General features: G+C 41.7%; 3 protein-coding genes across 10 annotated transcripts in view; 2 read left to right on the forward strand and 1 right to left on the reverse strand.

Annotated features, from left to right (window-relative positions):
* Nucleotides 1–1988, forward strand: part of usp47 (ubiquitin specific peptidase 47) — a 26346-nt gene extending 24358 nt beyond the window's left edge. For both annotated transcript variants that reach the window (XM_084934170.1, XM_084934180.1), the window contains one exon: nt 367–1988. In XM_084934170.1, the coding sequence (XP_084790296.1) occupies nt 367–541 (175 nt within the window). In that variant the 3' untranslated portion in view covers nt 542–1988. The remainder of the gene's footprint in view (nt 1–366) is intronic.
* dkk3a (dickkopf WNT signaling pathway inhibitor 3a) lies at nt 1880–9869 on the reverse strand. 2 transcript variants are annotated; one of them, XM_084934192.1, is made up of 8 exons: nt 9778–9869; nt 8673–8922; nt 8376–8447; nt 8230–8289; nt 7364–7456; nt 5401–5545; nt 5161–5317; nt 1880–5047 (listed from the first exon to the last, which is right to left on the reverse strand). In XM_084934192.1, exons 2-8 carry the CDS (start codon nt 8868–8870, stop codon nt 4960–4962), a joined length of 813 nt encoding a protein of 270 aa, XP_084790318.1. In that variant the 5' UTR covers nt 8871–8922; nt 9778–9869; the 3' UTR covers nt 1880–4959. The 2 variants fall into 2 exon arrangements, with proteins under 2 accessions (XP_084790318.1, XP_084790328.1); XM_084934202.1 differs by having other exon boundaries at nt 8673–9007; nt 9778–9863.
* Nucleotides 9870–10680: 811 nt separating this feature from the next.
* The window catches only part of mical2a (microtubule associated monooxygenase, calponin and LIM domain containing 2a), a 46176-nt gene continuing 31514 nt past the window's right edge, over nt 10681–25342 (forward strand). For 2 of the 6 annotated variants that reach the window (XM_084934240.1, XM_084934249.1), the window contains exon 1: nt 15821–16055. The gene's annotated coding sequence lies outside the window, so the exon portion shown is untranslated. Of the gene's footprint in view, nt 10962–15819; nt 16056–25342 lie in introns of those variants that run through there. The other 4 variants (XM_084934222.1, XM_084934232.1, XM_084934215.1 and 1 more) reach the window with 4 other exon arrangements.

Raw genomic sequence — 25342 nt, forward strand, 5'->3', positions numbered from 1 at the left:
ATGAGGTCAGTGCTGACAGGTCTGATTTCCATCACTGACTCTGTAATGACTGAAAAGGCAGTGGTACAAGTGCAGATTTGAGCTTTCTTACTATGTTCTGAACCAATTATGTTGTAATCCAGGCTTTAATTGTAAAATTGTATCTAGTAGTAGAGATATTTTAAAGAAAGCAGCTACTAAGCTTAAAAAAAAAAAAAGACTTCAAGTTTCAGTTCAGTTTACATGTTTTCTTTTTTTTTTCATTCATTCATTATTCCCTTAAAATTTTAAAACTTGGCGACATCCATGGAGTTCTTCTAATGATCTTATTATATTAGGAGTATTTGTGACCTCCATCAATGTTTTTGTGCTCTTTTGTCTGCGCAGGGACAGCACAGAAGAACCTCTGGAGTTGTCAGAGGATGAGCGCAACGAGTTAATGAAGAAGGAAAGCAGCCGTCTGCTTAAAACCGGACACCGTGTCAGTTACTCGCCACGCAAAGAGAAGGCCCTCAAGATCTACCTGGACGGCGGCCCTGCAAAGGACCCAGGGCAGGACTGAGGCGTGGAGAAACACTCGTGGGTTATTTGTTTTGCCTGGGTGCTGCAGCAGAGCATCCAGGCTGTGGGACTCTGAATGTCGGGCCCGACAGTGACTTGAAATCGAGCAGCGCTGTGAGGATTATGTGCTCTCACCCTCCACCCTGAGCTCCAGGCTCAGAAACCCTATTGTGCACTATAGTGTATTGTACTGTAAAGATTAAAGGGAAGTACAAAAGCTATTTGGATGCTGTATAGACAAATCAATTGAAAGTGAAAGCTTCAGGGATGGATGCGGAGAGTCTAGGACTGTGAAACCGGTCTGGGAGGCATCCATCCTGACTATTCAAGGCTCCAGTCTACTTTTACATCAGGCTCTTTCACTGTCCTCCCCGTCACTGTGTGTTCATCTCCGTGTTTTGGACAATAGTGTTGATTATGATTCATCCGTGGCCGTCTTGTAAATCCATGTGCTCACAATTTCTGAGCACCACTTTGTTGGAGAAATCAATCTGAATCATCTTACGTTGAACATCTTCCTTTAAATTAAAAAAAAAAAAGAAAAAAAAAAAAAAGAAACTACTTATCCAGCCTTCCTCAGTCTCACCTCTTCTGCCGAGACAAACCTCACTCACTCAGAGACTGCCTGACAAATTGAGGAACCATTCATTCACAAGAATTGATGAATTGAAAAAGCAACAATTAATAATTTGTAAACTAAAGTTGTTTCTCCTCTAATGCTCCTATAATGCCAGAGTAACGTGTTGATATGGGTTGTCTTTACTGCTGCTCTATGTGCTTTATAGGAGCTCTGCCTCTTGTCACATCACTTCCACTAGATGTAGTGATACATAGGCTATCAGTCCTTTTTAAAACTTAATATAATAAAACAAAACCAAGTAGACGATGTTAAGAATCTCCTTGTTTTGTTGTTTGTTTGTTTGTAAATTATTATTTTGCTTCAGACTTAATCATTTAGAGAGGTCTTGTGAAGCACCAGGCACTCATCTGTTGTCTGCATTAACCTTTAATTTAGAAATTGGATATCTTTATCTGTTTCTTGCACCATGTGAAACTTGCAGTACATGTCTCGTGTCATCCGTGTGTGTGTGTGTGTGTGTGTGTGTGAGAGAGGAGAGAGCTCTCTCTGGGTGTTGGGCAAGAGTCAGAGGTGGGTTTTTGGCGCTTCTACCTGCTGCTGCTTGATAGACTGACACCAGAGGGTGTAGAAAGCCTGCTGGACTCAGTCTGCCTGTGCAACTGCTCTGAGGACTAAAGCTCAGCATCACGGCCTCCTTTCCGGGCCTCTGATGCTGCCACCAGCTATTCACTGTAGAAATGCCAATATCAGAAGAGAACCTTTTTTTTTTTTTTTTTTGTTGTTGTTGTTTATTTCTTTGAGATTTCAGATCCTGTGTGGAAATAGTTTAAGATGATTTTAGAAATGAATTAAAGTGCTTTTTTCAGAACTGCAGTTTTCTCTTACTGCTAACCAATTCATAAAAACACGTTAGGATGTTATACTAGCTGTACTTCCAGCTTGACACATTTTTTTCCTTTATAAAAATTTACACTGTGACCCCTTGAGGCTGGGTTTGTCACTTACTCTCAAACCCTGTAAGGTGAATTTGTCAACCTCTACACTGCAGAAAATCCACTCATTTTCTTCAGCTTATCAAATTCACGGTCATGGTGGAGACTACCCCGGCTGTTATAGTGCGAGACGTGTGATACTTGGAGTGACAGGCCACCATTCACGCTCACAGTCACCTACGGCTAATTGTGTAAGGAAGCTGGAGAACATGCAACTCTTGGATTTTAACCCAGGGCCTATGCTTATGCTATGCTAACCACAGCACCACCGTGCCACACAAGTTAACCATCTCTGCTCTGGGAGTGCACAGCGCCGAGATGGTGCAGCTCGTCCACACGGACTTAAACATTTTTGTGGGAGGAAAAGGTGTGTTAGAGTTTACCAAAACAAACCCGTACTAGGATATCACATCCCAAGGAACCTGTCTTTGGCAATCTGAACTGATTATATACATTTTAGAGCATCCTGATGGTTACTTTATTTTTGCCTCCCAATAGTTTTGTTTTTCACCTAATCCAGCTTCTTTTATATTATGGAATATATAATGTATAAAACGTTGCTCGGTCTTACTGAGTACTTTCAAACTGAGTCTACATTCTGGTCAGTCTTTAATGATAATCCTGATATCTGATCAGGGTAGTTCCAGCCTTCAAATAGTTAGAGAAAAGAGAAAAAAAGAAAGTTGCTTTCCCTCCTGAGCTCAGGTTTTTGTACTTGGTGAATGAGCGATTATAAAGTACATTTGATGGTGGTTTATCAGTTTATTGATTACATGGCATTTTGCTATGAATCCCATACTAAGAAGCAGTACATTACTTCAATTTTTGGTGTAATTAATATTCAGTATGTATAACACTCCCAGCAAAATGATTTGCAGGGTAACTTGACTGCATGAGACTCTACATTATTTGTTTTCCTAGTTTCTGTGTATTCTGCTCAGATGACCTGAACACACAGCATCACTTCAGTTTAATTTAGCATCTCACAGGTAACATTTCACCATGGATTCATCAAAGAAAGGAACAACTGTATAATATAGATCACAAAAACATTGGGTTATGTTCTATGTCATCTCTGCAATGTAAATGTTGAGGGCTAGGTTGTGAGAAGAACGCATCTGTGGGGGGAAAAAAGACTTTCTCAACTTCAGAAACGAGTACAAGTTTCAAGCAGCTACAGTTAGAAAACTAAACAAGCTTCTTAGATGTTAAACAGTCATTGGCAGCAGTTATTGAAATGTTAGCAGGAATAGAAAAAGCCACATACTGAAAATATGCCAGCATTATACGCAGAGCAGTTCTAACTACATGCCTACTGTTTTATTTTTCATACAGTGCATGAAGCAACTCCAATCTGCTGTGATCAGATGATGTGATCACAGATATAATCAGCGAAGTGAGCAGCTTATAAAGTCTAGAGTTATTTTTATCTTGCTGTTGAGGGTAAGAAAGTAAATTGTCGTTTCAAGACAGGCCTGCAAACACACACTCTTCCTGTTTTTTCTTTCATCACGATTTACATACAGAAGAATGACAAATTAAAGGCAAAACCAAAATAAGGCCGTTCTGTTTAGATGACCACATGACCAACCAGAGCAGCCTCAGCGTGCCCTGAGATCTCCGGAGCTCTGCTGCAGGGATGAAACATCTTCCCAAAAGTTATTCCCTTGTTTAGTATTTAAATGATGATGGAAAGCCTAATGTGACACTTCAACAAGGAAGATCTGCTCATCAACCTGCTTTCTGGGGTGTTAGGCTGCTTTTTGTTCTCTGCATCACTCCCTCTAGTCCAATCATCTTCTTGTCTGCCTTCTTTGAGCCAATCAACCTCCACTTTCCATGGTTTAAAACTATGCTGTCTGTCATTCTCCCTTTCAGACTCTCATTTGTGCAACCACCCCCATTTCCACCTTACAGACACCTCAGTCAGCGCTCCAACCAAGCTTCGTCTTCATCTTCGCCACCACCAGGGTCTAGACTCTTGGGGGTCCTGCCCTAAATCCTATCACCGCCGGGATTCCATTCTGCCACGATGGGCTGTCGGAGTCTAATCACTAGATATCTCCAAAAATCATGTTCAGTTCTTCCAAGCAATCCCTCCTTGTTGAAGTGATGGTTCAAAATCTCCCACAGTCTGGAGACTGCAGATGCCACTGCATCTGATTCACATCATTTTCATATTTCAGCCTTCCCCCTGTACCCTATGAACAGTAATTATGTAATCTTGGAAGAGAACCACTCCCATCATGGTGGACATGTTTCATCCTAGGATAAAGGAGATTACACCAAACAAATTCATATTGATTTTGAGCAACCCGACAATCCAAGGGGACATGAGCCATGCCTGGAAAACGGGGCCAGGCACTTCATCACCCCACTGTGATGACTGCAACAACAAAGAAATGAAGCTGCATCAAAGGACTTGCCAAGTAGGTGTTTTACAAAGTGGCTGTCTTCAAGTGCCTCTTGCCCAGAATTCCCTTACAAAGATTAAAGAATCATCAAACAACATGCCGATGACACAACTAGCTCCTCAGTCTGTGGCTTGCTTTTTGCTTTGGACACGCGCTGTGGCGTTTTTCTTCTACGGAGGTGAATGGTTCAAGTCATCCAAATACCAGCTGAGTCAAGTTTGGATAAGCCGCCAGTTTTTTTCCTTTCATGTGCCACCTGTTTTTATTTCTAAAATTTTAGTCTACATATACTGCCATCCATTTCCCATGCCCTAAATATTTACTGCTTTGACTGAAGCCGGCAAATAGAAAGTGCTCTTTGCAAAGAAAAAAGAAAAAAGCTCAGAAGTCTGTCTAGCTTTTTACAAGGCAATGTTAATAAATCGAGCCGAGCCTAAAGTATGTAGTCTATCTCTGAGTACAGCGTGTCTGTCAGGTCCTCTTCACTCGAGTCCTCTCCTTTCAGGCACATTGACCCTCTTCTGTGGAGGAAAAAAAAAGAGAATACTACAGCATCATACATACATAAAACTTTAATGTTTTTGGGGTACCGGTATTTTAATCTGTTTTATGTGAATATATGTACTGCACTCACCCCAGGTCTTGACAGTGGAGATCTCCTGCACAGGGGCAATATTTCCTGGGTCCCTCATCTTGCGGGCCCCAGGACAACAACTCAGTCAGGTGATTTGAGGCACCAAAGCAGCGCTCACGTTCAATAGGCTTGGCCGAACAGACGGGGAAGAGGAGGACTAATCGCACAAAACAAAAACAAAAGGTAAGTTCTCTGGGGGTGTGTAGGTAGTGACTGATAAACACATGCTGTACTACATACCGTTATGGAAAGCACAGCAGAGGTCTGGGCTGCAGTCAGTCTGGTATTGACAAGTGCTTCCGGCCTCTCCCTTGGTTGCATTTTGGCTGCACTGGCCCCACACACAGAGCTGTTCGCCACAGCACTCTGCATCCTTAGTGCAGGACTAAGAAAAGTAGCATTTGAGCAAACAGCCAACAATTCAGCAGGCAACCCTTCTCCTAACACAGATGCTTTAAAAGAGCATGCACCTCCACTGTAACAACTCTGAGATTCCTGGGAGAATTACATTATACATGCTTCCTTTAGGCAGTATCATCAGAAAGCATAGGATACATTTTCATTGCTGTGCAGATGACACCCAACTGTATCTATCCATGAAGCCAGATAACACACACCAATTAGTTAAACTGCAGGAATGTCTTAAAGACATAAAGACCTGGTCAACCTCTAACATTCTGCTTCTAAATTCAGATAAAACTGAGGTGACTGTACTCGGCCCTAAAAATCTTAGAAATCCGGTTTCTAACCAGATTCTTACTCTGGATGGCATTACCTCGGCCTCCAGCAACACTGAGGAATCTTAGAGTCATTTTTGACTAGGATATGTACTTCAATGCACATATTAAACAAATATGTAGGACTGCTTTCTGCCATTTGCGCAACATCTCTAAAATTAGAAATATCCTGTCCCAGAGTGATGCTGAAAAACTAGTTCATGCATTTATGAACTACTGAACTACTGTAAATTGTTTTTATCAGGATGTCCTAAAAACTCCCTGAAAAGCCTTCACGTGATCCAAAATGCTGCAGCAAGAGTACTGACAGGGACTAGAAAGAGACAGCATATTTCTCTTATATTGGCTTCCCTTCATTGGCTCCCTGTTAAATCCAGAATTGAATTCAAAATCCTGCTCCTCACATACAAGGTCTTGAATAATCAGGCTCTATCTTATCCTAATGACCTTATAGTACCATATTACACCATTAGAGCACTTCACTCTCGCACTGCAGGCTCACTTGTTGTTCCTAGAGTATTTAAAAGTTGAATGGGAGGCAAAGCCTTCAGCTTTCAGGCACCTCTTCTGTGAAATCAGCAGTTTTTATTCAGGAGACAGACACTATCTATGCTCTTAAGATTAGGCTTAAAACTTTCCTTTTTGATAAAGCCTAAAGTTAGGGCTGGATCAGGTGACCCTGAATTCTCCTTTAGTTAGCCTCCAAATAGGTTATATGATTGTTGGGGTTTTCTCTGTTGTATTATTCTAAGTTTTACCTTACAATATAAAGTGCCTCGAGGCAACTGTTGTTGTAATTTGGTGCTATATATATAAATTTGAATTGAATTGTATTGAGCACAAATGGCGTTAATTATTCTCCAATCCTGCTGACTTAAAGAATATATATAAATATATAAATGAGATCAGCAGGTCAGCTGATCAGTGGAAAGAGATCCTAATATCACATCTTTAAGACACTGCAAAGTCACAGTTTTCCACGTCAGCGACTCTGACAAGACACAGATCCTGTCCTCTGTGCATTTATCCTCCCTCTACCCTTGTTTGGCAGGCTGCCATCATCTTCCACTGCTTTTTTCATACGTCAACATCAACACTAATATATCCAATTGAGACTCAGCTGAACAAGCAACACAGGTAGAACAGAGTCCTGAATAAAACCAATGAGATAAGAGGACTTTTGTTCTCTATGTTCTCCGAGAGAGCAGATGGAAGGGAAGAGCTCATATTTAACCTGCCCCCCTTTCATGAGATGCTCACAGGACAGAGTGCTTGGAAACAGCACACTCCAATTACACTTGTGGACGCACTGCAATGCAGTCAGTGTGAAACCTCAGCAGGCTGGATGTAAGAGCGCATCGTGTTGTGCGTGTTGGAAAGCGTCAGACAGGAGAAACAGTGCGCTTTAGAGAAGAATTATGAAAACAGTGAAGACGTCCACAGAAAAGTCTCTTAGGTTGACTCACCATATCGAGCGCTTTACATGGCAGACACTTGGCATTATGTGGGTCGTGAAGGCAGTACCTTCCCTTTCCACAGTCATCGTCACTGATGCATCCCTAAATACGAGAGAGGCGAGACTACATCAGGCCACCTCGTTTTTCTAATTACATTTAAATATTAAATATGGGTCTGACAGCTGTAGCCAGAGAAACTCTCAACTGAATACACATTCACAACACAGTACAGTTGAAGGTGTTGAAGCACAAAACATATATTAATGCGGCACCTTCTCTGGTTTTATTTATTATTTAGACTGACGCCTGACCTAGTTTTTCTGTTCTGTGTCTAACATCAAATCACCCAACAGATTTTGCCAAAATAAACGGTGAGACAGCATGTAAATGTAGCAAGATGATAACCACATAAATGGAGATTCTTTTACTCATACAGGAAAAACTAGGTTGATATTTTGGACTGTATTTTTTTGGTTGGATTGTGACACCCTGAGCCACGAAACTTGAGTTATCAGAAAGCTACCCAACTGGACTTGACAGTTAATCACCATATTTCCAAAACTGCTTGGTTACATAACCTCACTTTGTGTTTGCAGCTTTAGTCCTAAAGCACATAATCATCACTTATTTAAATATGACAAGCCTAGTAGACCATTTGAGAATTGACATCTTTACCACTTATTTGTACACAGGAAAAGGGCCGAATGGAGACAAAAATACGCTTTTGATTCGTTTGCCGACATAGTGCCAAGTCAGTGGCTGTGATGGTGCACCAAGACATTATGCAACCTCTTCAGTGATGATAACTGAGCAGCTGAAGGTCATACAAAAGCTAGATTTCTTTTTGAACGTGCAGGTAAACGGGACGGGCTTACGTGATCGACTCTGTTCTCCAGGTCGTTAGAACTGTCGACTGTGGTAATGTTGTTTGTCTCCTGGGTGAAGATGGGACATACATTAAGTTTCAATCACAAGGGGAAACAAACAGTGGCTCACTTTACTTTACTGTTTCTTAGCCTACCTGGTCTTTATCAGTCACTTTATCAGAAGCATTTGCATTGTGAAGACTCGACTGAGAGTTCTCCTCATTTATCTGAAAGGATTTTGGAGAGGATCAAAGCCAGATTTCAGGAAAAAAGATGCATAACTCTGATGTTACTTTATTGCTGCATCTGATCTTCTTTTCTGTCCAGAGATTAAAGTGTTTAAAAAAAATACTTTCATCATACAACCCACTGAGATCCTACATACTACAGGCAGTTAGGTAATGCTATATGCCATGGAAAAAGCTGAGTGAGAGGTGCAACTGGCTGCTTACTTGGTGAAATGAGTCCTCGGGCTTTTGCTGTGGATCCTCTGGCAGCTGCTCCACTTCCACAAACAGGCTGTCCGGCTCCGCTTGTCCCTGTGCAGAGTCATCCTCCAGGATGTGACTAATGCCCGGGTCCACTATCTCAGGGAGGATGCCATTGCAGACTGCTGTGACAGCCAAAACGAGCAGGATGGCTGGCACCATGCTGCTGCTGAGGATGCTGCTGCTGCACTCCGAGGAGGGTGTGGCGGTGATGCTGAGAAACACAAACAGCGTCACCACAGCTGATGTTTCCGTCACTGCAGGGTTTTTCCATCAAACCTCCACATTCATGACAGCCCCTTAACAGGTGAAATAACAATAGAAATAATACATAAAATGAAAAATAAGCCGACTTGATAATGTGCGCATTATTTTAATTGTGTGTTAACAACTTAACAGCGCACTTCAAACATAGTTCCGGCCAGGTTTAACCACTATTCGAAGTCAATAGGCGAGGTAAACAGTAAGTAAGCGTAGCCCAGGTAAACAGAGACGATGTTTTTCTTCACTGCCGTTAAAAACAAAAATAAAATGGAAAAACACACATCAAACCTGACTTTTTTTAAACGCAGGTGTGCTTGCAGTTTTACACAGAAGCTGGTGATGTAAGCGGAAGTATACCTTAGCTGCTAAGACAGTTACGAAAAACTGTAAACTGTCATCATTGAGCCCTGTTCTCAAAAACGGACTTTCACTCTGTGAAGCTGAGAAAGTTTTCAAAACATATTTAGCGCCATCTTCTGTCGGTAGGGAACACGACATCATGTGGTTGATTGCGGCTAACGGACTAGCATTAGTTTATGTTAGCTAACTACTGACAGTATCGAGAACAAAGAGGAAAACGAGGACACTAAAACAAAAAATCAGTTTTGTGCTGCCCCTGGCTGCAACAATGAGTTTTACATTAAGAAACTCCACCAGGGCAGGGCAGCAGCCTACGCAGACAAGTCCAGACCTCCCTCTCCCTAGCCACCTCCTCCAGCCTTTCCGGGTGAACACCAAGGTGTTCCCAGGCCAGCTGAGAGATATCATCTCTCCAGCGTATCCTGGGTCTGCCCTGTGGGCATACCTGGAACACCTCACCCAGGAGGCATCCTAGTGAGATACCCGAACCCCCTCCACTGGCTTCTTTCAATGTGGAGCAGCAGCGGCTCTACTCACGTCACGTCACGTCACACGTCACGTCTTCAGCACGACTGATCGGTACAGTGTCCGCATCACTGCAGGGGCAGCACCAATCCATCTGTCAATTTCCCGTGCGTAAAATAAATAAATAAATAAAATAAAAATAATCCCTGGACTGTCCTGCAGTTGCACACATTTTTTGACAAAATTCACCTACTCACCTCATTGTATTGCCATCGACTTTAACATTTAACATGCTGACTGATGCTTGAAGTGTCTGAGATGCAGCTTTTACATCTGCTACATCCTGAAAGCACACTTGTAGCTGTACCCAATGACAAGAGGATGATTATTTTTATTATTATTACACACTCCTAACACTAACTAACACAGGTTTCAAACCTATAGCCAAATAGGCTTTACAGTTAAAGTTATTCAAAGAAGCAGGCATGTTCAGCAAAGTTTGTTTGCCAATTAATTTTTTATTGTTTGTTTAGGAAAATTTTTCTGTGCCAATTTGCCTATGTTTTGTGTTTTTTGAGTTGTGGGAGGAAAACTGGAGAACCCAAAGAAAACCTTTTTTCCTTTTCTTTTTTTCTCGGTCTCATCCTCACCTTACTTGGACCTGAAGAGCCAGAAATGTTTTTTCCTTTTTTTGTAGTCTTCCACTTGTTTTGTTTTCTCCTGTTTCTGCATTTCTACTCTGCAGCCTTTGGTTCTTCAGCTCAAACTCTTGACATTTCTCCTGCAGTTGTTGTTTGGCTTCCATGTGTTTGTTTAGCTGCTTGTAGTCATTTTCTATTTCAGTTATCAAGTGGGCGTCTTTCAGCTTTTCTTCAAGCTCTGCCACTTTCAGATGCATCTTTCTCTCCATTATTTCATATTTGTGCTCCAGCTGTTTAGGTTTTTTGTTTTCCTCCAGCTGTGCATAGTGGCTTTTTATGTTCTCCAGCTCTTGAGGCTGCATAACGTTTTCCACCTCCGTGTTCTCTTTCTTCAGTATTTGGTTTTCCTCCTCCAGATGTTTGTTTTTTTTAACTCAAGTTGCATTTCTGAATCGGCAAAGGTATCAACATGAAGGAAATTCCTTCTTTTGTTGAGGAGTCCATTGAGGCAACCCCTCAACATGTAAGTACTCTCTCGCGGTTTGCAGTTTTCCCTCGGAGATCTCGTTGGGATTAGCACAGTTATTTCTTGGGTGTTTGTGGTTATTGTTTCTTTGGGACATGGCAGCAAACTAGAGGTTTTCCAGTCCGGTTTTACATCCTTACATAGCACTGAATCAGCCATTTTAAAAAAATTTAATGACATATTTTTAACTACTGATGCTGGCGACTGTCTTGTTCTTGTGCTTTCAGATTTGACAGCTGCGTTTGATACAGTGGATCATGCCATTTTACTCTCTCATTGGGAGCAGTCTGTGGGCATAAGAGGCACAGCACTGGAGTGGTTCAGGCTCTACTTGGCAGAGTGAACTTTTTGTGTCAGTCTCTGTGACCATGTGTCGTCCTCCGCTCATCTCTTGTGCGGTGTCCCACAGGGCTCAGTTCTAGGGCCCCTCCTCTTTTCTTTTTGTCTGCCCCCTCTTGGTTTTATATTGAGAAAACACAGCATTGTATTTCACTTTTATGCTGATGACTGTCAGATCTATGTCCCTCTAAAGAAAAAAGGCACATATTCCGTACAGCCATTACTTCAGTGTCTTGATGACATTAAGGCTTGGTTGTCTCTTAAGTTTTTAAAAATCAATGACAAAAATACTGAGGTGATGGTTTTTGGTAGCCCCACTGAGACCCCCAATGTGTATTTAGATTCCTTGGCCCTGTATAATAAGCCAACTGTCACAAACCTGGGGGTCAAAGTGGACTCTGAACTGAAGCTTGACGGTCAGATTAAGGCAGTGAAATGGTAAATGGCCTGTATTTATATAGCGCTTTACTAGTCCCTAAGGACCCCAAAGCGCTTTACATATCCAGTCATCCACCCATTCACACACACATTCACACACTGGTGATGGTAAGCTACATTGTAGCCACAGCCACCCTGGGGCGCACTGACAGAGGCGAGGCTGCCGGACACTGGCGCCACTGGGCCCTCTGACCACCACCAGTAGGCAACGGGTGAAGTGTCTTGCCCAAGGACACAGCGACAGAGACAGTGGTAAAATCTAGCTTCTTTCCGCTGAGGCAGTTGACTAAAATAAAACCAATTCTTTCATGGCAGCACTTGGAGACAGTTGTCCACGCCTTTGTTAGCACTCGGCTGGATTACTGTAGTGCACTTTATATAGGGGTCAGTGCTTCATACATTACTCATCTACAGAGGGTGCAAAATACTGCAGCTTGTCTGTTATCTGGCACTCGAAAGTTTAAGCACATTTTCCCTATTTTAGCTTCACTTCACTGGTTGCCCATTCCTTTTAGGATCCATTTTAAAATTCTTTTATTTGCTTTTAAAGCTCTCCATAGCCTATATCCATCCATCCATTCGCTTCCGCTTATCCTTTCCAGGGGCGCGGGGGGCGCTGGAGCCTATCCCAGCTGTCATAGGGCGAGAGGCAGGGTACACCCTGGACAAGTTGCCAGTCTGTCGCTAACACACAGAGGCAGACAACCAGTCCCACTCACATTCACTCCCGCATTTACACCTATGGGCAATTTACATTGATCAATTAACCTGTCCCCACTAACTGGATGTCTTTGGACTGTGGGAGAACTTTTAAGCAGTTTGTATAAGCTAAATGCTTATGCAACCTGTTGCAAGAGCTTGGTCTGCACAGCTGGCAATAAGTCGGACTTGTTTCCGGTGGGTGTTGGACTCTGTCAGGGACAGGGACAAATTCCTGCCCCAAGTGGAGCAGTTTAAGTATCTTGGGGTCTTGTTCACAAGTGACGGGAGAAGGGAGCAGGAGCTCTACAGATGGACAAATACAGCGTCTGCATCACTGCAGCCGCTGTATCAGTCTGTCGTTGTGAAGAGACAGCTGAGAGTAAAAGACAAGCTCTCAATGTACCGGTCGGTCTACATCCTTAACCTCACCTGTGGTCATGATCTGTGGATAGTGACCAAAAGAATGAGATCACGGAAATAAGCGGCAGAAATTAGCTTTCTCTGAAGGGTGATGAGTTCAGCCATCCAGGAGGTGGGTGGGGAGAGCGAGGTCTGGGCTTCTCTGCTTAGGCTGTTTCCCCGCAAACCGGCTCGGCATAAGCAGATGGATGGATGGATGTACTTGTAAGCAATAAAAAAATACTTTTACATCATTTTATAGATTGTCTGTGAAGGTTCTCAGTCATCCAGGTCATCGTAGTCAAAGGAGCTTGCAAAGAAAAGCGTCTGGACTTCTTTAAGTTGCTTGAAGACGTTTCACCTCTCATCCGAGAAGCTTCTTCAGTTCTAAGGTCAAATGGTGGGGAGTCCCAGATTTAAACCTAGTGGGAGTGTCCCCCCACAGAGGGACAAAAGGACCCCCTGATGATCCTCTAATCGCCTGAGCCAAGGTGTGAAACTGGGTGTGGGTCCCAATCAGCCAGAGTTTTGGGTGAGCTCATTGTGAAACCTGGCCCCACCTTATCATGCGAATTCCTGAGGTCAGATGGCCCAGGATGTGAGTGGGCATTAAGGCGTCTGGGGAGGGAACTCAAAACTGGATTATAGATGGCAGACAGTTGGTGTCGTAAACCACCGCCTCTGTTCAAAGATGGTCGCTCACAGTGGACATAGATGACTTCTTTCACTCCTCTTTCAAACCATCTGTCCTCTCTGTCCAAAATGTGAACATTGGCATCCTCGAAAGAGTGACCTTTGTCCTTAAGATGCAGATGGACTGCTGAGTCTTGTCCTGTGGAGGTGGCTCTTCTGTGTTGTGCCATGCGCTTGTGAAGTGGCTGTTTGGTCTCTCCAATGTAGAGGTCTGGGTATTCCTCGCTGCACTGTACAGCATACACCACATTGTTAAGTCTGTGTTTTGGAGTTTTGTCTTTCGGGTGAACCAGTTTTTGTCTGAGCGTGTTGCTGGGTCTGAAATGCACCGGGATGTCATGCTTGGAGAAAACTCTCCTGAGTTTTTCTGATACACCGGCTACATAGGGGATGACAATGTTGTTGCGTCTGTCCTTCTTATCCTCCCTCGCTGGTGTCTGATCTTCTTTTCTGTGCCTCTTTGCTGACTTTAAGCAAAGAGGCTTAAAGTCAGCAAAGACCTTAGAACTGAAGAAGCTTCTCGGATGAGAGGTGAAACGTCTTCAAGCAACTTAAAGAAGTCCAGACGCTTTTCTTTGCAAGCTCCTTTGACCATTTTATAGATTATATAATTTACATTTACTTCCATCTAGAAAGTCAGCATATATTTAATTTGTGTTTGTATTTGGTGGAATCAATGTAAAAACAAAAATTAAAAATAAAAATCTAATAAAATAATCATTATGTACATTAAAATGTAAAAAAAATAAAGATGTGTCACACATTGGCCTTAAATCTTTCCATATGACTGGGTAGCATTACTAATTTAATTAGTATTCTTTCTTTTTTTGCTTGACTGCATTTTGATGATTAATTATGTGCACTGTTCGGCTTCTTCAGTAGGATTATAACTTTTAGGCAAGTAAAAAGTCTAAATAAAATTTGACACTTTGCCAAGCAATTATCCAATAACAAAGGTTTTGTTTAAGACTACCAACATTTAAACAACAGCTTTGGATATTTGAATGTTGGTAGTCTTGATGTAAGAGTCACACAAGTCAGTCAGGACAAACGTAAAACCCTCGATTTCCAGGGGTACGATCGTTGTGAGATAAGTTTTGGCAGTAATAAATTTGTTAATACTTTTAGCTAAATTTTTTTATCCATAAATGTAAGTTTACTTATAAAACACCATATTTCTGTCATTTTCTTAAGGATGTGGAATTGTACATCCAATCAGGATCAGACTCCACCAACAAAAAAGCTCTTAAAACATCATATATATGTGAATTTTTGCGTGTATCCATATAATTATTTTTTTTTTACCCCTGGTTTTGTGTGTTCATGTTCTATTCTTTTGTATACTTCATCTGTTCGTATGTTGTATACTCACTGTTTGTCCAATAAAGTTAATTTTTTTTTTAAAAAGGCAAGGATTAAAATAAATTTTAAAAAAGACCAGTTTTGATAGACATCGCTTTCTTGGGCTCGCCACAAAACGTCCTGCAAAAATAAATGAATATATAAAAAAAGGAGTCACACAATAAAATAAATAATTTAGTCTTGTCTTCATTTTTCTTTCAAAAAAGTCTCCCCTGAAATGACTAATTTTGTTTAAGAGCTATTAAAACAAATACAACAACAACAACACGCACAAAAAAAAAATCACTCTGACCCAAGAAACTGACAAAATATGTCTTCATCTCAAAGTTTTCCACAAACAGAACTGCAAAATGGGCTTATTGTCAGGTCAAATGTGTGATATATGTGTGATAGAAATCCACACTGCACACTGATGTGGCAGTAACAAGCAATCTGTCAACCAACCCCGGTGTTCACCGGTCCAGCGTACCAGTGGAAACCCGCTCCAACAGAAGCGTGAGACGTGGTAGTTTTCTTTCTATTTCAAAAACAGGCCACAAGATGGCGCACTTTAAAAATAAACCTATATCTGTCCTTGCCGCCTATTTTAAGCCTTTTTTCAAATGGTTTGCTCACAGGTTTTGTCCACGGTGCTGTGGTTTTGTACATTTCCTGCTGACAAGCTGCAAAACATGACCCACAGTGTTGACTAAGTGGAGTTTCTGGCGCCTCGTAGTCTCGTCTTCCACCCGAATAACTTTTTGATATTTACAGGTTTAGTTAGATGTGTTTAGTTAGTGTATTTGGATCTTCCTCAGTAATAATGACTTAATCATCTTTTTAAATAAAAGTATTTTTGATTTGAAGTATTTATTTACGTTGGTAATCCTTTATTCAGGGGTGGATCCAGTGTGTTGCGCGGGCAGCTCTCACCTGCTTTCTGCGCAGACAGCAGGTGGTCGGCGGAGTGGTGCCCTTCCCTGAGAAAGTGTGGATTAAACAGCAGCCACGGGCGCTGTGCCCACGTGGGATGTGTCCCACGTTAGAGCACCGCCCCTTTATCGCTGGACGCAGCTGCACAGAAACTACTGCCTGTCAGTCTGACTGAGGACGCACTTTACTTTTCACAGCAGTCCCGCAGCTCAATTAACCGTAAGCTCAGGCAGAAAGGTGCACAAGGTAAGTTCTGCTCTTTCACGCTGTGTACGTTTCTGACCTTATTAGTGCCAGCTGTGGGAGGTGTGACCGTGAGACACCTGATAGAAGTTTTTGATCCTGTTAAGCAACGCGATCAAAGTTAGCAGTTATTACACCGGGAATCAATGACAGGCACGCTGTTAGCGAGAAATCCAGGATTCACTCCAGTCATTACTTTGTATGCTGTTTCGTAGGTGGAATAATTACTGATTTATCCACGATCACTGTTTCTCATGTCGTTGGAGCTTTCTGAACTGGTGCCAAAAACTGAAGCGTGATCATATCGCCTCCAGGTTGAAGGCTGCCTGAGAGCAGTCAGACATCTGACAGAGGCTCACTTCGCCCAGCCTACTTTAGTTTAGTTTAGTTTGTTTTTGGTGTTGTTGTGCTGCTGTAAGCCATAAATCTTGTGTAGTGTGCCAGCCTGTCAAACATGACTCAAGGGACCTTTATTTAAAACCTGGAATGAGATCTTTTCTATGCATCGAAGTTCAGAAAGGTAAAGCTGCCGGTTAGTTAACTCTTCCTCTCACAACCACCTACTCAGTGGCTTCTAGACTCTAAATACCACCTCAGGCTTTATTTATTTTGAGCTGCACACCGACATACGTTGCATAATAAAGAAAGGTGTGGTGTTGGCAGCCTTTACAGGCCGGCTACTAAAAAGAAGCTCAATGAGAGGCAGAAGCCACCTGTTAATGTTTTGCAGTGTAACTACAAGTTAATACACAGCTGGACCTTGGATCTAGCAGGTCTTCCTGATGAAGCAGGAAAAAGCCCTTCAGCCTGGACTAATTTGTTTATCCTTCTTCCATGTGTTTCAACATACTGCACGAGCTCGCTGTCTGCTATGTTTCATATGGCTTGGGAGATGATTCATGAGACACAGTTTTCTGGAAGCTCTAAAGAGTCATACAAATAGCGGTAGCGCTCCTTCCTAGTGCTGTGTGAGCAATCATTTCCTGTGTAGTTTAAGAATGTGAAGATACAGCTTACGTTTGCCCATCGAACTATGAGAATGAAAGATTATTCTCCAGCATGGAAAGAGTGTTGTTGTTTTTTTTGGTTTGTTTTAATCCCTGCTGGACTTTGTATTTTATAGTAAACAACCTCTTTCTGCATCAACATCGAAGTGCGACCGCAGAATTCTCCTCTCGCTCGAATTCCCCCTTCATTTACCCTTTTTTTGGCTTCATGCATTATGATGTAAAATGCGTCGGAAGTAAACTGTATATTCTTGCCTCAGTGGCTTTGACGCTCGTGCGCCAAACATGGTGAGCTATGACAGATTCATCTGTGATTCCTGGTTGTCTCCTTTTAGCACTGAAGTGTACTGTACATCTGAAAGAATACACAAACATCAAGCAGCAATAGGGCTGTGCGTCAGATTCTTGAACCATTGTAACACATGAGGAACCAGTGCGACAAACTGACTGGTGAAACAGAAGCATACAAACGTCCCCATTTGTAAACTGCCACTTTACTGTTGGCAAAATGTCGAGGGGAAAAAATGAGTGTGACAGCGTTCAGTAGCTTACATCTGCAAATTCCCATGGCAGCATTTCACTTTTAGTTTGTAATTACCAGCTTTACTGGAGTTTAACCTAACAACAGTCCTTGGAGGTTCAGTGAGTGCAGAAAGCTGCACAGCCCCCTTGACTCATGGTGCCAACTGAGGAACTACAGTTTTACGGTCTTTATGAAGGATCTAAAAGAAACGTTATTTAATAGAGCAAAGTCTGTCTTTAGTTTCAGGATAGTTATCAGGGTTTTAAGACCTTTGCCTGACAAAACAGGTAAATTTTATATACGCACAGTGGGTGGCATGGTTGTGTGATGGTCAACACTAGTAAGCGCTAGTAATCACCTCACAGTAAGAAGAGCCTGGGTTGAGGCCTGCTGGAGTGTTTGAGTGTTACACCTGCATGCGCTCCCTGTCTGTTTTCTGCGTTAAACGTTAAAGGCCAGCTGTGGCTCATGCTCGGTGATCAGAAGGCTGGTGGTTCAATCCTTGATTCCTCCACTCCGCATGCCAAAGTATTCTTGGGCAAGATGTATCTACTGGAGTGTAAGTGTAAGTGTAGACTGTGGGAAGGAAAAACTCTCTTTAACAGGAAAAGCCAGGCTCACCGAGGGCCAGCTATCTGCGATGACAGGTTGGGCTGAGGGAAGGAAGACAGCACAAAAAACCATGCTCTGGAAGAGAGATTAATAACTAATGATTAAATGAAAAGTGGTGTGAAGCACATAGTGGGTGAAGAAGGTGAGTGAACACGAAACATTTAGTGCATTGTGGGAAGCCCCTGGCAGCCTAGGCCTATTGGAGTGAACTAAGGGAGGATTCAGGGTCACCTGATCAGGGTCATGGTCAAGGTCAAGTTGTTCTTCATATGATAAGTGTTGCTTGAGTTCAGCTGTTTTAGACGTGGAAGTAGGTGAAGTTGTAATAAAAAAAAAAACATCTGATCTGAAATATGTGTATCCTCAGATGTCAAACATCTAACAAATGAAAATTTGAATTTTAGTCTTTTTATTGTTTGATAGAGGCCGCAAGGATCTTTGGGGTGGAACAGGGTTGGTGAGCAGTTTCTAGATCTGTGCAACAGGGGCTTATCTTGCAGGTGGTGTGCAGGCACCCAGGTGAAAAATATGAAGTCAGGTTGAGTTGAAGGGAAATTTGCCCCCTGCTCCCTTAACAAGTTGCCACAGTGGATGGCTTTCCTCCATTCCTTTTTTAAAAAATCGTTTCGTTCCTTTTTTAGTATTAATGATTGGTGAAACTGGGGGACTTTTGAATCATATTAATGATTGTGAAGGTCGTGATTGTGCTAATACATTTCACAGTTCATGGTGTTTCGACCCAGTTCTGCCTCTGAAACAGTGTTTGTTGCTTGGTTAGGATTAGGTTAGATGGTTACAGTCATCAAGACATCTACTTGTGAGCTTGTCGAGTATTAAAATCACTGAATGTCTTTGTGAACTGAATTGTTAAAAATATGTGAGGTACAGTAAAAACAATGAGTTTCACACAGCCTGATACACTGACCCAGAGTGGAAGCTTGTAGTCATTATTGCCAGGGAGGTGTTGTAAACTTTCTCCTTCCTCTCTGCAATATGTTTCCTTCCTTGTTCCACAGCATAAAAAACATGGTTAAACATGGCCATGGTTAAAGTTCCCATTTGACTCGTAGGAGTCATCTCTGCCACTTCAGGTCAGCTTAAAATAGGACAGCAAACAAACACATTTCTGCTTCCCCATTTCTACATTGCAACATTGGCACATATCGCATATAAACACAGTTAAGCTGGAGCCACTGAAGGACCGACACAGCTGTAGTAATTTTACCCCAGAACATCATTAACAGGTATTCTATGACAGCACAGAGGCAAATTTAAAAACACCTTTGTTATCCCTAAAAACCGTAGAGATGGAATTTTACAGCTGCTGACTCCATCCAAGCTTTGATCTGCACAGGAAACCGGGCGTACTCCACAGGAAGAGTCTGGACAAGCGCCGTCTCAGGGAGATCGGGCACTTTGTTGTTGCAGTGCATCACCTGAAGCGTCAGCCTGATGGTACCAAACTCTGACTCTTATTGGGTTGAACTTTGTGCAATTTTGTGGGTTTTTCTGGCGCTAATCTAGTTTACAGAGTCTCTTGTTTACATGTTTTTGCTTGTGACGATGTCATTTCGTATCATGTGCTGTTTTCTTTTGCAACATGACACTTGTCTATTCCAAGACTAGCTTTCATGATTGCTGGCGTACAGAAGCTGCTGTTCCTGCCAGGCAGTGATACACGGCTGTCCAAACCTTTAATGTGCCTCTCTGTGGTATGAGTGGTCCAAGTTCACTGATATGTAATGTTAGGTTGTCGTGAGTCTGTTTATTGGTTTATTAAGGAGACTGTAGGGACTTCTAATAACGTGTAGGTAGATGTAATAATTGCTCCTGTAAATTGTTGGTGTCAGTGCGACTCCTGATAAATCATTCTCTAATAGAGCCATGTGGAGAACACGCCTTGCAGGTCAAATGGGCCTCCAGAAAGCAGCCCCGAAGCTTCACAAGTCTGCTCCCGTTTGAGTGAATTTAGACCTTTCCCCCCTCTGAAGTTGACTGATGTATACTGTGATCTGTCAGTCTTTCTACCTATCTCATGACAAATCGTCCCTTGTTTTGGCAATGCTGCCTGAACACGCAGCCAGATTTCTGAGAGCTGAGATAATACTGTGGAGCTTTGGGGCCTGGTGGAGGGCAGAGCCCACAGGCTGAAGTCCACATGAGTGCGATGTTTTCAGAGGCAAGCTGCCTGCTTATCAGGTCTACAGAGGGTTCCTTCCTGGTTTTCTTCAATCCAGTCTGTAATTACTGTTGCTGGCTGACGGCACTACAGTATGTGCATTTCCCAGCACTCCCAATGTTTTCCTTGTGTAGTCAGCTTCCTATTGTATCCTGATAGCCAGAAGCTCCGTGCTCTGCAGAAACAAATGAAGACCGTGCATTGACACTTGATCCAGTTTCTTACATTGTATTTATTGCCTTTAGGTTTAAAGCACAACCGTTTTCACATGGTGTTGTTCAATCACTGATTGTCTTACACTCAGTGAGTTAAGAGTATCTCTTAGGGATAAAAATGTTGATATTCTGTACTTATTTACTGTCAGACTTCTGTGGAATCTGCCACTGAATTGATCTTTTTAACAAGTTTTGCCTGTGTAGCTAAATCCCAGATATAGCTCGCTCTTTGACCTCCAAATAGTCTGCACTAGAGTCGGAACGATGTATCAGTCCACTGTTATTATTGGCTGATGTTTGCCTTTTGGAGATCCTGTCTTTCTCTCAACCATCAAGTTATCTAATGTATCTTAATAGGTTACTGTTCCTGTTAATAATTTTACATGTAAAAAGAAAAAAGGCTTTGAAAAAACATATGAGCTAATACTGTTGCACATGTTCAGAGGATATCCATCCACTTATGACCACTAATCACAGATTGTGGTAGGCTAAATGTTACTCACTGCACGCTCGCTGGTTTAAAGTGGAAGTTGGAATATTTGACTGTGAATCAAACCTCCTTGATGACTTTTTTGGTGGGAGCACTGATGTCTATTTTACTTCGTATTGCCATTTTCTGGGCATGACGTAGAGCTAGATCTACCAGAAGCTTGGTAGTTCAGTCCATGGTTCTGGGTCTATGTTTGCTTTTATAGAGTCTAAAAGTGCGATATGAACACCAAAAATGTCATAAATGGTTTAAAATTGTTTTCTTAGCAATTTTTGACATAGTCCATTAAATAGTTTTCGAATTTAACATCATAGTTGAGTGTTTCTTAGTCTTAGACTAGCTAGTTAGTCTACTCCCCCCCCCCCTCGTTTAGTCGACTATGAAATTAATTGACAGGAACATCCTTAGTGTGCACAAGTTTTTTTTTTTTTTTATCTGAGTGGAGGTCTCTTCATTGAGAAACTGATACTGCAAACCTCAGCCACCACTAGGCAGAGGTGGGAAGTAACGAAGTACAAATACTTCATTACTGTGCTTAAGTAGAATTTTTATGTCTCTGTACTTTACTTGAGTAGTGATTTTTCTGACAAGTGTTTACTTTCACGCCTTACATTTTCAAAATGGCCTTGTTTATTTTGCTTTAAGTCATTTGAGGGAAGTTATTAATTCCTCACTGCGGGCCATTAAACATCAAACTGATGTGAGCCTAAACAGCAACACAGGAAAGAAAATCCTGTTCGCCTATTAGTCACCAGGGGATGTCACGTAAAGATAGATGAAAGAGCCAAAATGGCATGGCATAGTCATGGGTTAAAGTGGGCCGGTGTTTTTATTTACTTACTTATTTTGCGCAACATTATTATTAGTTTTGTATTCACATTTTTGTTTAGTTGAAAGGATTTATGTTTGAAGCCTTGTAGTTTTCTCATGGTGGTTTTGAACGTTTGTTTTCCTTTCCTTCTTTGTTCATTTACCTCATGTGGTATATACACATCCACCCAAAGTCTATAACATCAACATGCAGATCATTTAAACTGCCAGTTCAACTAAGCAGACATCAAATCAATGAAGCCAAAGCAAACAGAAGTCAACTGACTTAAAGTAAAGAAAAAGGGTTGCCAGTAGGGAAAATAGTGGCCAGTGTGAACGCCATATCTATGAAAATTTGGAGAGAAAATTGATTCAACTGAATAATAATGAAAAAACAAACAGACTGACACCATAAAGTCACAAGTAAATGAATCGTTGTTGCTTTTTTCCCCCTCTTTGGTGCCATTTTTCCTTTTCCAGATACACAGGTATATAAAGGCCATACTACATAGTGTACAAAATGTTTTGTTTATGCCTCTTTTTAAAAAATGATTTCTGGCTTTGCTAGTAACAAATTAACATGTTCCTGAGGGCCACAGACAAAGAAAGTATATATCTTATAGAGTAGTGTAGGAGGACATGTTTAAAGATTTAAAGATTTTTGTTGTGTAGGTGTTGCAGGTATGCTTTCACATTCCTAAGATTCCTCTTTTATCATACTGAAAACTGATACCTGGCGGTGTCTCTCAAAGACACGTCAGTGCTTTCATTTTATATGTAGGACACTCAGTTGCATGCTCATCCGTACGCAGGAATGAGATAAAATGTTCTCACAGTACTGTGAAAAACAAAGTACATTGCATGATTCAGTAGCTTGAAAAACCACATTTAGCATCAAGAACCTAAAGTAATCGTTTTCTGTAGGATTGTGTCATTTTGTCAATATGTTGTGGAGGAATTTTGTCCCACTTTTCTTTACAAGAATCTGCCAAATCAAATTTGGAGAGCTACCTGCTCCAGTGACCCAACATGAGAGCAGTGTGCTTGGGATCATTGTCCTCTTGCATGACCTAGTTTAGGCCAAGCTTACTGTTAGTCTGACATTTGATTCTCGAACAAGTTGTTATATAGAGGAGGTCAGGGTGGGCTCAATAACTCTAAGGTCCTGTGGCTGCAAAAAAACAAAACAAAAAAAGCCTAAATCATCACCCCTCCACCACTTTGGTTGACAGTTGGTATGAGGTGTTTGTGCTGATATGCTGTGTTTGGTTTTTCCCAGATGTGGTGCTGGGAATTATGGTCAAACATCTTCACTTTGGTCTTGTCTCACCAAAGGAGATTCTTCCAGAAGTCTTGTGGTTTGTTCAGATGCAACTTTGCAAACCTAAGCTGTGCTTACAGGTCCTTTTTATGAGAAAGGAGCCTTTCTCTTGCCCACTGTTCCAAACAAGCATTACTTGTTCAGGAGTTTTGTTTTGTTTTTTACAACAAAATGATTGCACAAAGTACTGTGACATCACTGACAATTTATCGGATATTAGTACTTCCTGGATTGATAATTAAAACAAACAAACCAAAGCTATTTCTATATAAAAAACAGCCTTTTTACAATTAATCACTTCCCTTGATCTTCTCAGGACTAAGGTAGTTTCACTTAATTATACTCCTTTCTAAACACACAGGAAACTTAAACCTACATGCGATCAAAATCTCCAATCCTGTTTAAACATTATATGGTTAGACATAAGACGTGTATGGTGTGTGTGCATGTGCGTTCAGTCTGCTTCATCTGTCATTAGTTATATTTTTTACAGCTGCTTTGTGACTTTCCATTCTGTCAGGCAGGGATGGTGAAGTCATAGGACTCTGCCAGAGACAATGCAGTTAGAGTGTTGAGCATCGACTTGGCTCTGAAGACAGTAAGTGGTACCTTTTCATTAGTCCTCGCAGGCTCCTATAGCAGATGTTTCCAATAAGGGTGCCTGTTTTACCACTTTGCTTTGACTGTAATGTGAATACATAAATGCAGTAAACATCTCTTTGACTGAGCCATCCACCAAGGGCATGAGAGCTTATTGAACACTCACCAAAGTTTAGAGTAAAATGATGTCATTGCATAGAGAAAATACAGCAACAGACAATAGTGATGACAATGGAAATTTCTTTTGTTCATTTTGTGGTATAACTTAGCAGCCCAAAAGATTATTTTAATGCAAATGTCAAAGAAAATGACTAAATACAGGCAATGGAAGACATTACACAAGCTTAAAAAACCCCATGAATATACAACAATATTCCAATCACAGTCTCCTGCCATGCATGTAGGATTAAAGCTTGTGTATCATTAATCACGCTCATCGTAGTTCTTGCTTGTCAGTTGTTGACAATTAAGAGTAGATTTCCCAAAAATCTGTGGAGGTGGTCCTGCGAGTTGTGGCTGGTGAAGCCAGAGGGCTAGCAGTGTGAGTGTAGAACTCATGCTGATGGAGCAGTTCAGGGCTCTTCTAGCCACATGGCAAAGGAATGCCAGCTCACTGAGTGAGGCTGGATGTTTGCTGTGAAGGCCTCAGAGGTCTATGAGATTTACTGACAGGACAGGAGCTTTTTGAAGCACACACAATGGTATACCTCTTTTCACTTGGTTTGATAATGTTCCCTTTCCCAGCCGGTTTCTAAAGTGTAAAACAACACCGACAGGAGCAGCAAAACAGGATGCAAACACAGGGCCAAACAGGATCTTTTGCAAATGAATATGTTAATTTTAGCCTGGGGACACTGTTGTTGCTGTGGTAGCAACATTCAAAATCTCACCACATTCAAAACACAATCAAAACTGTCCTGACCCAGGGTTCAATGGTCGTTGAATGTGAGTAAATTTCACTGGTTGCTTGTTGTTGTTTTTTATTTATTCTTTTAATTTCGTTTCTGACTTAAGCTCCCTACGACAGTCGCGCTCATGTAGGCACGTGGGCCGGTGGATTTGATAGTAAGACTGTGTTATTCTTTAGCTCTGGCCAAGTCTTGCACTTGTAGACTGACCTCTTTTCAAACCATGCCTATGTCCCTCCATTAGACATTAAAATACCAAAGGCAGACTTCGCCCAAAACTCACGGAAGCTGTGGTCTCCACCCAAGTTAGCCCACACATGCTTAATGCAGACATTTTTCACATTTCGCTTTGATGTTGAACCCCTGGCACAGACTTTTGTGGCGTGGTTTTCAAAATGCTTGATGGTTGTTTGGGAGAAAGAGAGAAGTGAAGTTTTTTTTGTTCTGTCAGTTCAGCTCTGCGATGACATGAGCATGTGTTAGTAACAATTGCTTTCACACGCAGGCGCATAATGAATACAAATATCTGAGTACAAGGTGGGCTATAAAGCGTGCATACCTAATCACATCTATCAGCCTATGTTAGTCTAATGTTTCCTTACAGTGAATTTCAAGGACCTCTTTC

Source organism: Perissodus microlepis, chromosome 1, assembly GCF_051167445.1.
Source record: "Perissodus microlepis isolate ML-2025 ecotype Zambia chromosome 1, ASM5116744v1, whole genome shotgun sequence".
In the NCBI taxonomy this organism is placed as follows: Eukaryota; Metazoa; Chordata; class Actinopteri; order Cichliformes; family Cichlidae; genus Perissodus; species Perissodus microlepis.

Excerpts from the sequence above, each read along its gene's own strand:
- dkk3a (XM_084934192.1), bottom strand. The coding sequence starts at position 8,870 with ATGGTGCCAGCCATCCTGCTCGTTTTGGCTGTCACAGCAGTCTGCAAT. Across the intron at positions 8,448-8,672 it reads CCGAGGACTCATTTCACCAA|ATAAATGAGGAGAACTCTCA; the intron begins GTAAGCAGCCAG and ends AAATCCTTTCAG. Across the intron at positions 5,048-5,160 it reads CTCCACTGTCAAGACCTGGG|AAGAGGGTCAATGTGCCTGA; the intron begins GTGAGTGCAGTA and ends TTTCCTCCACAG.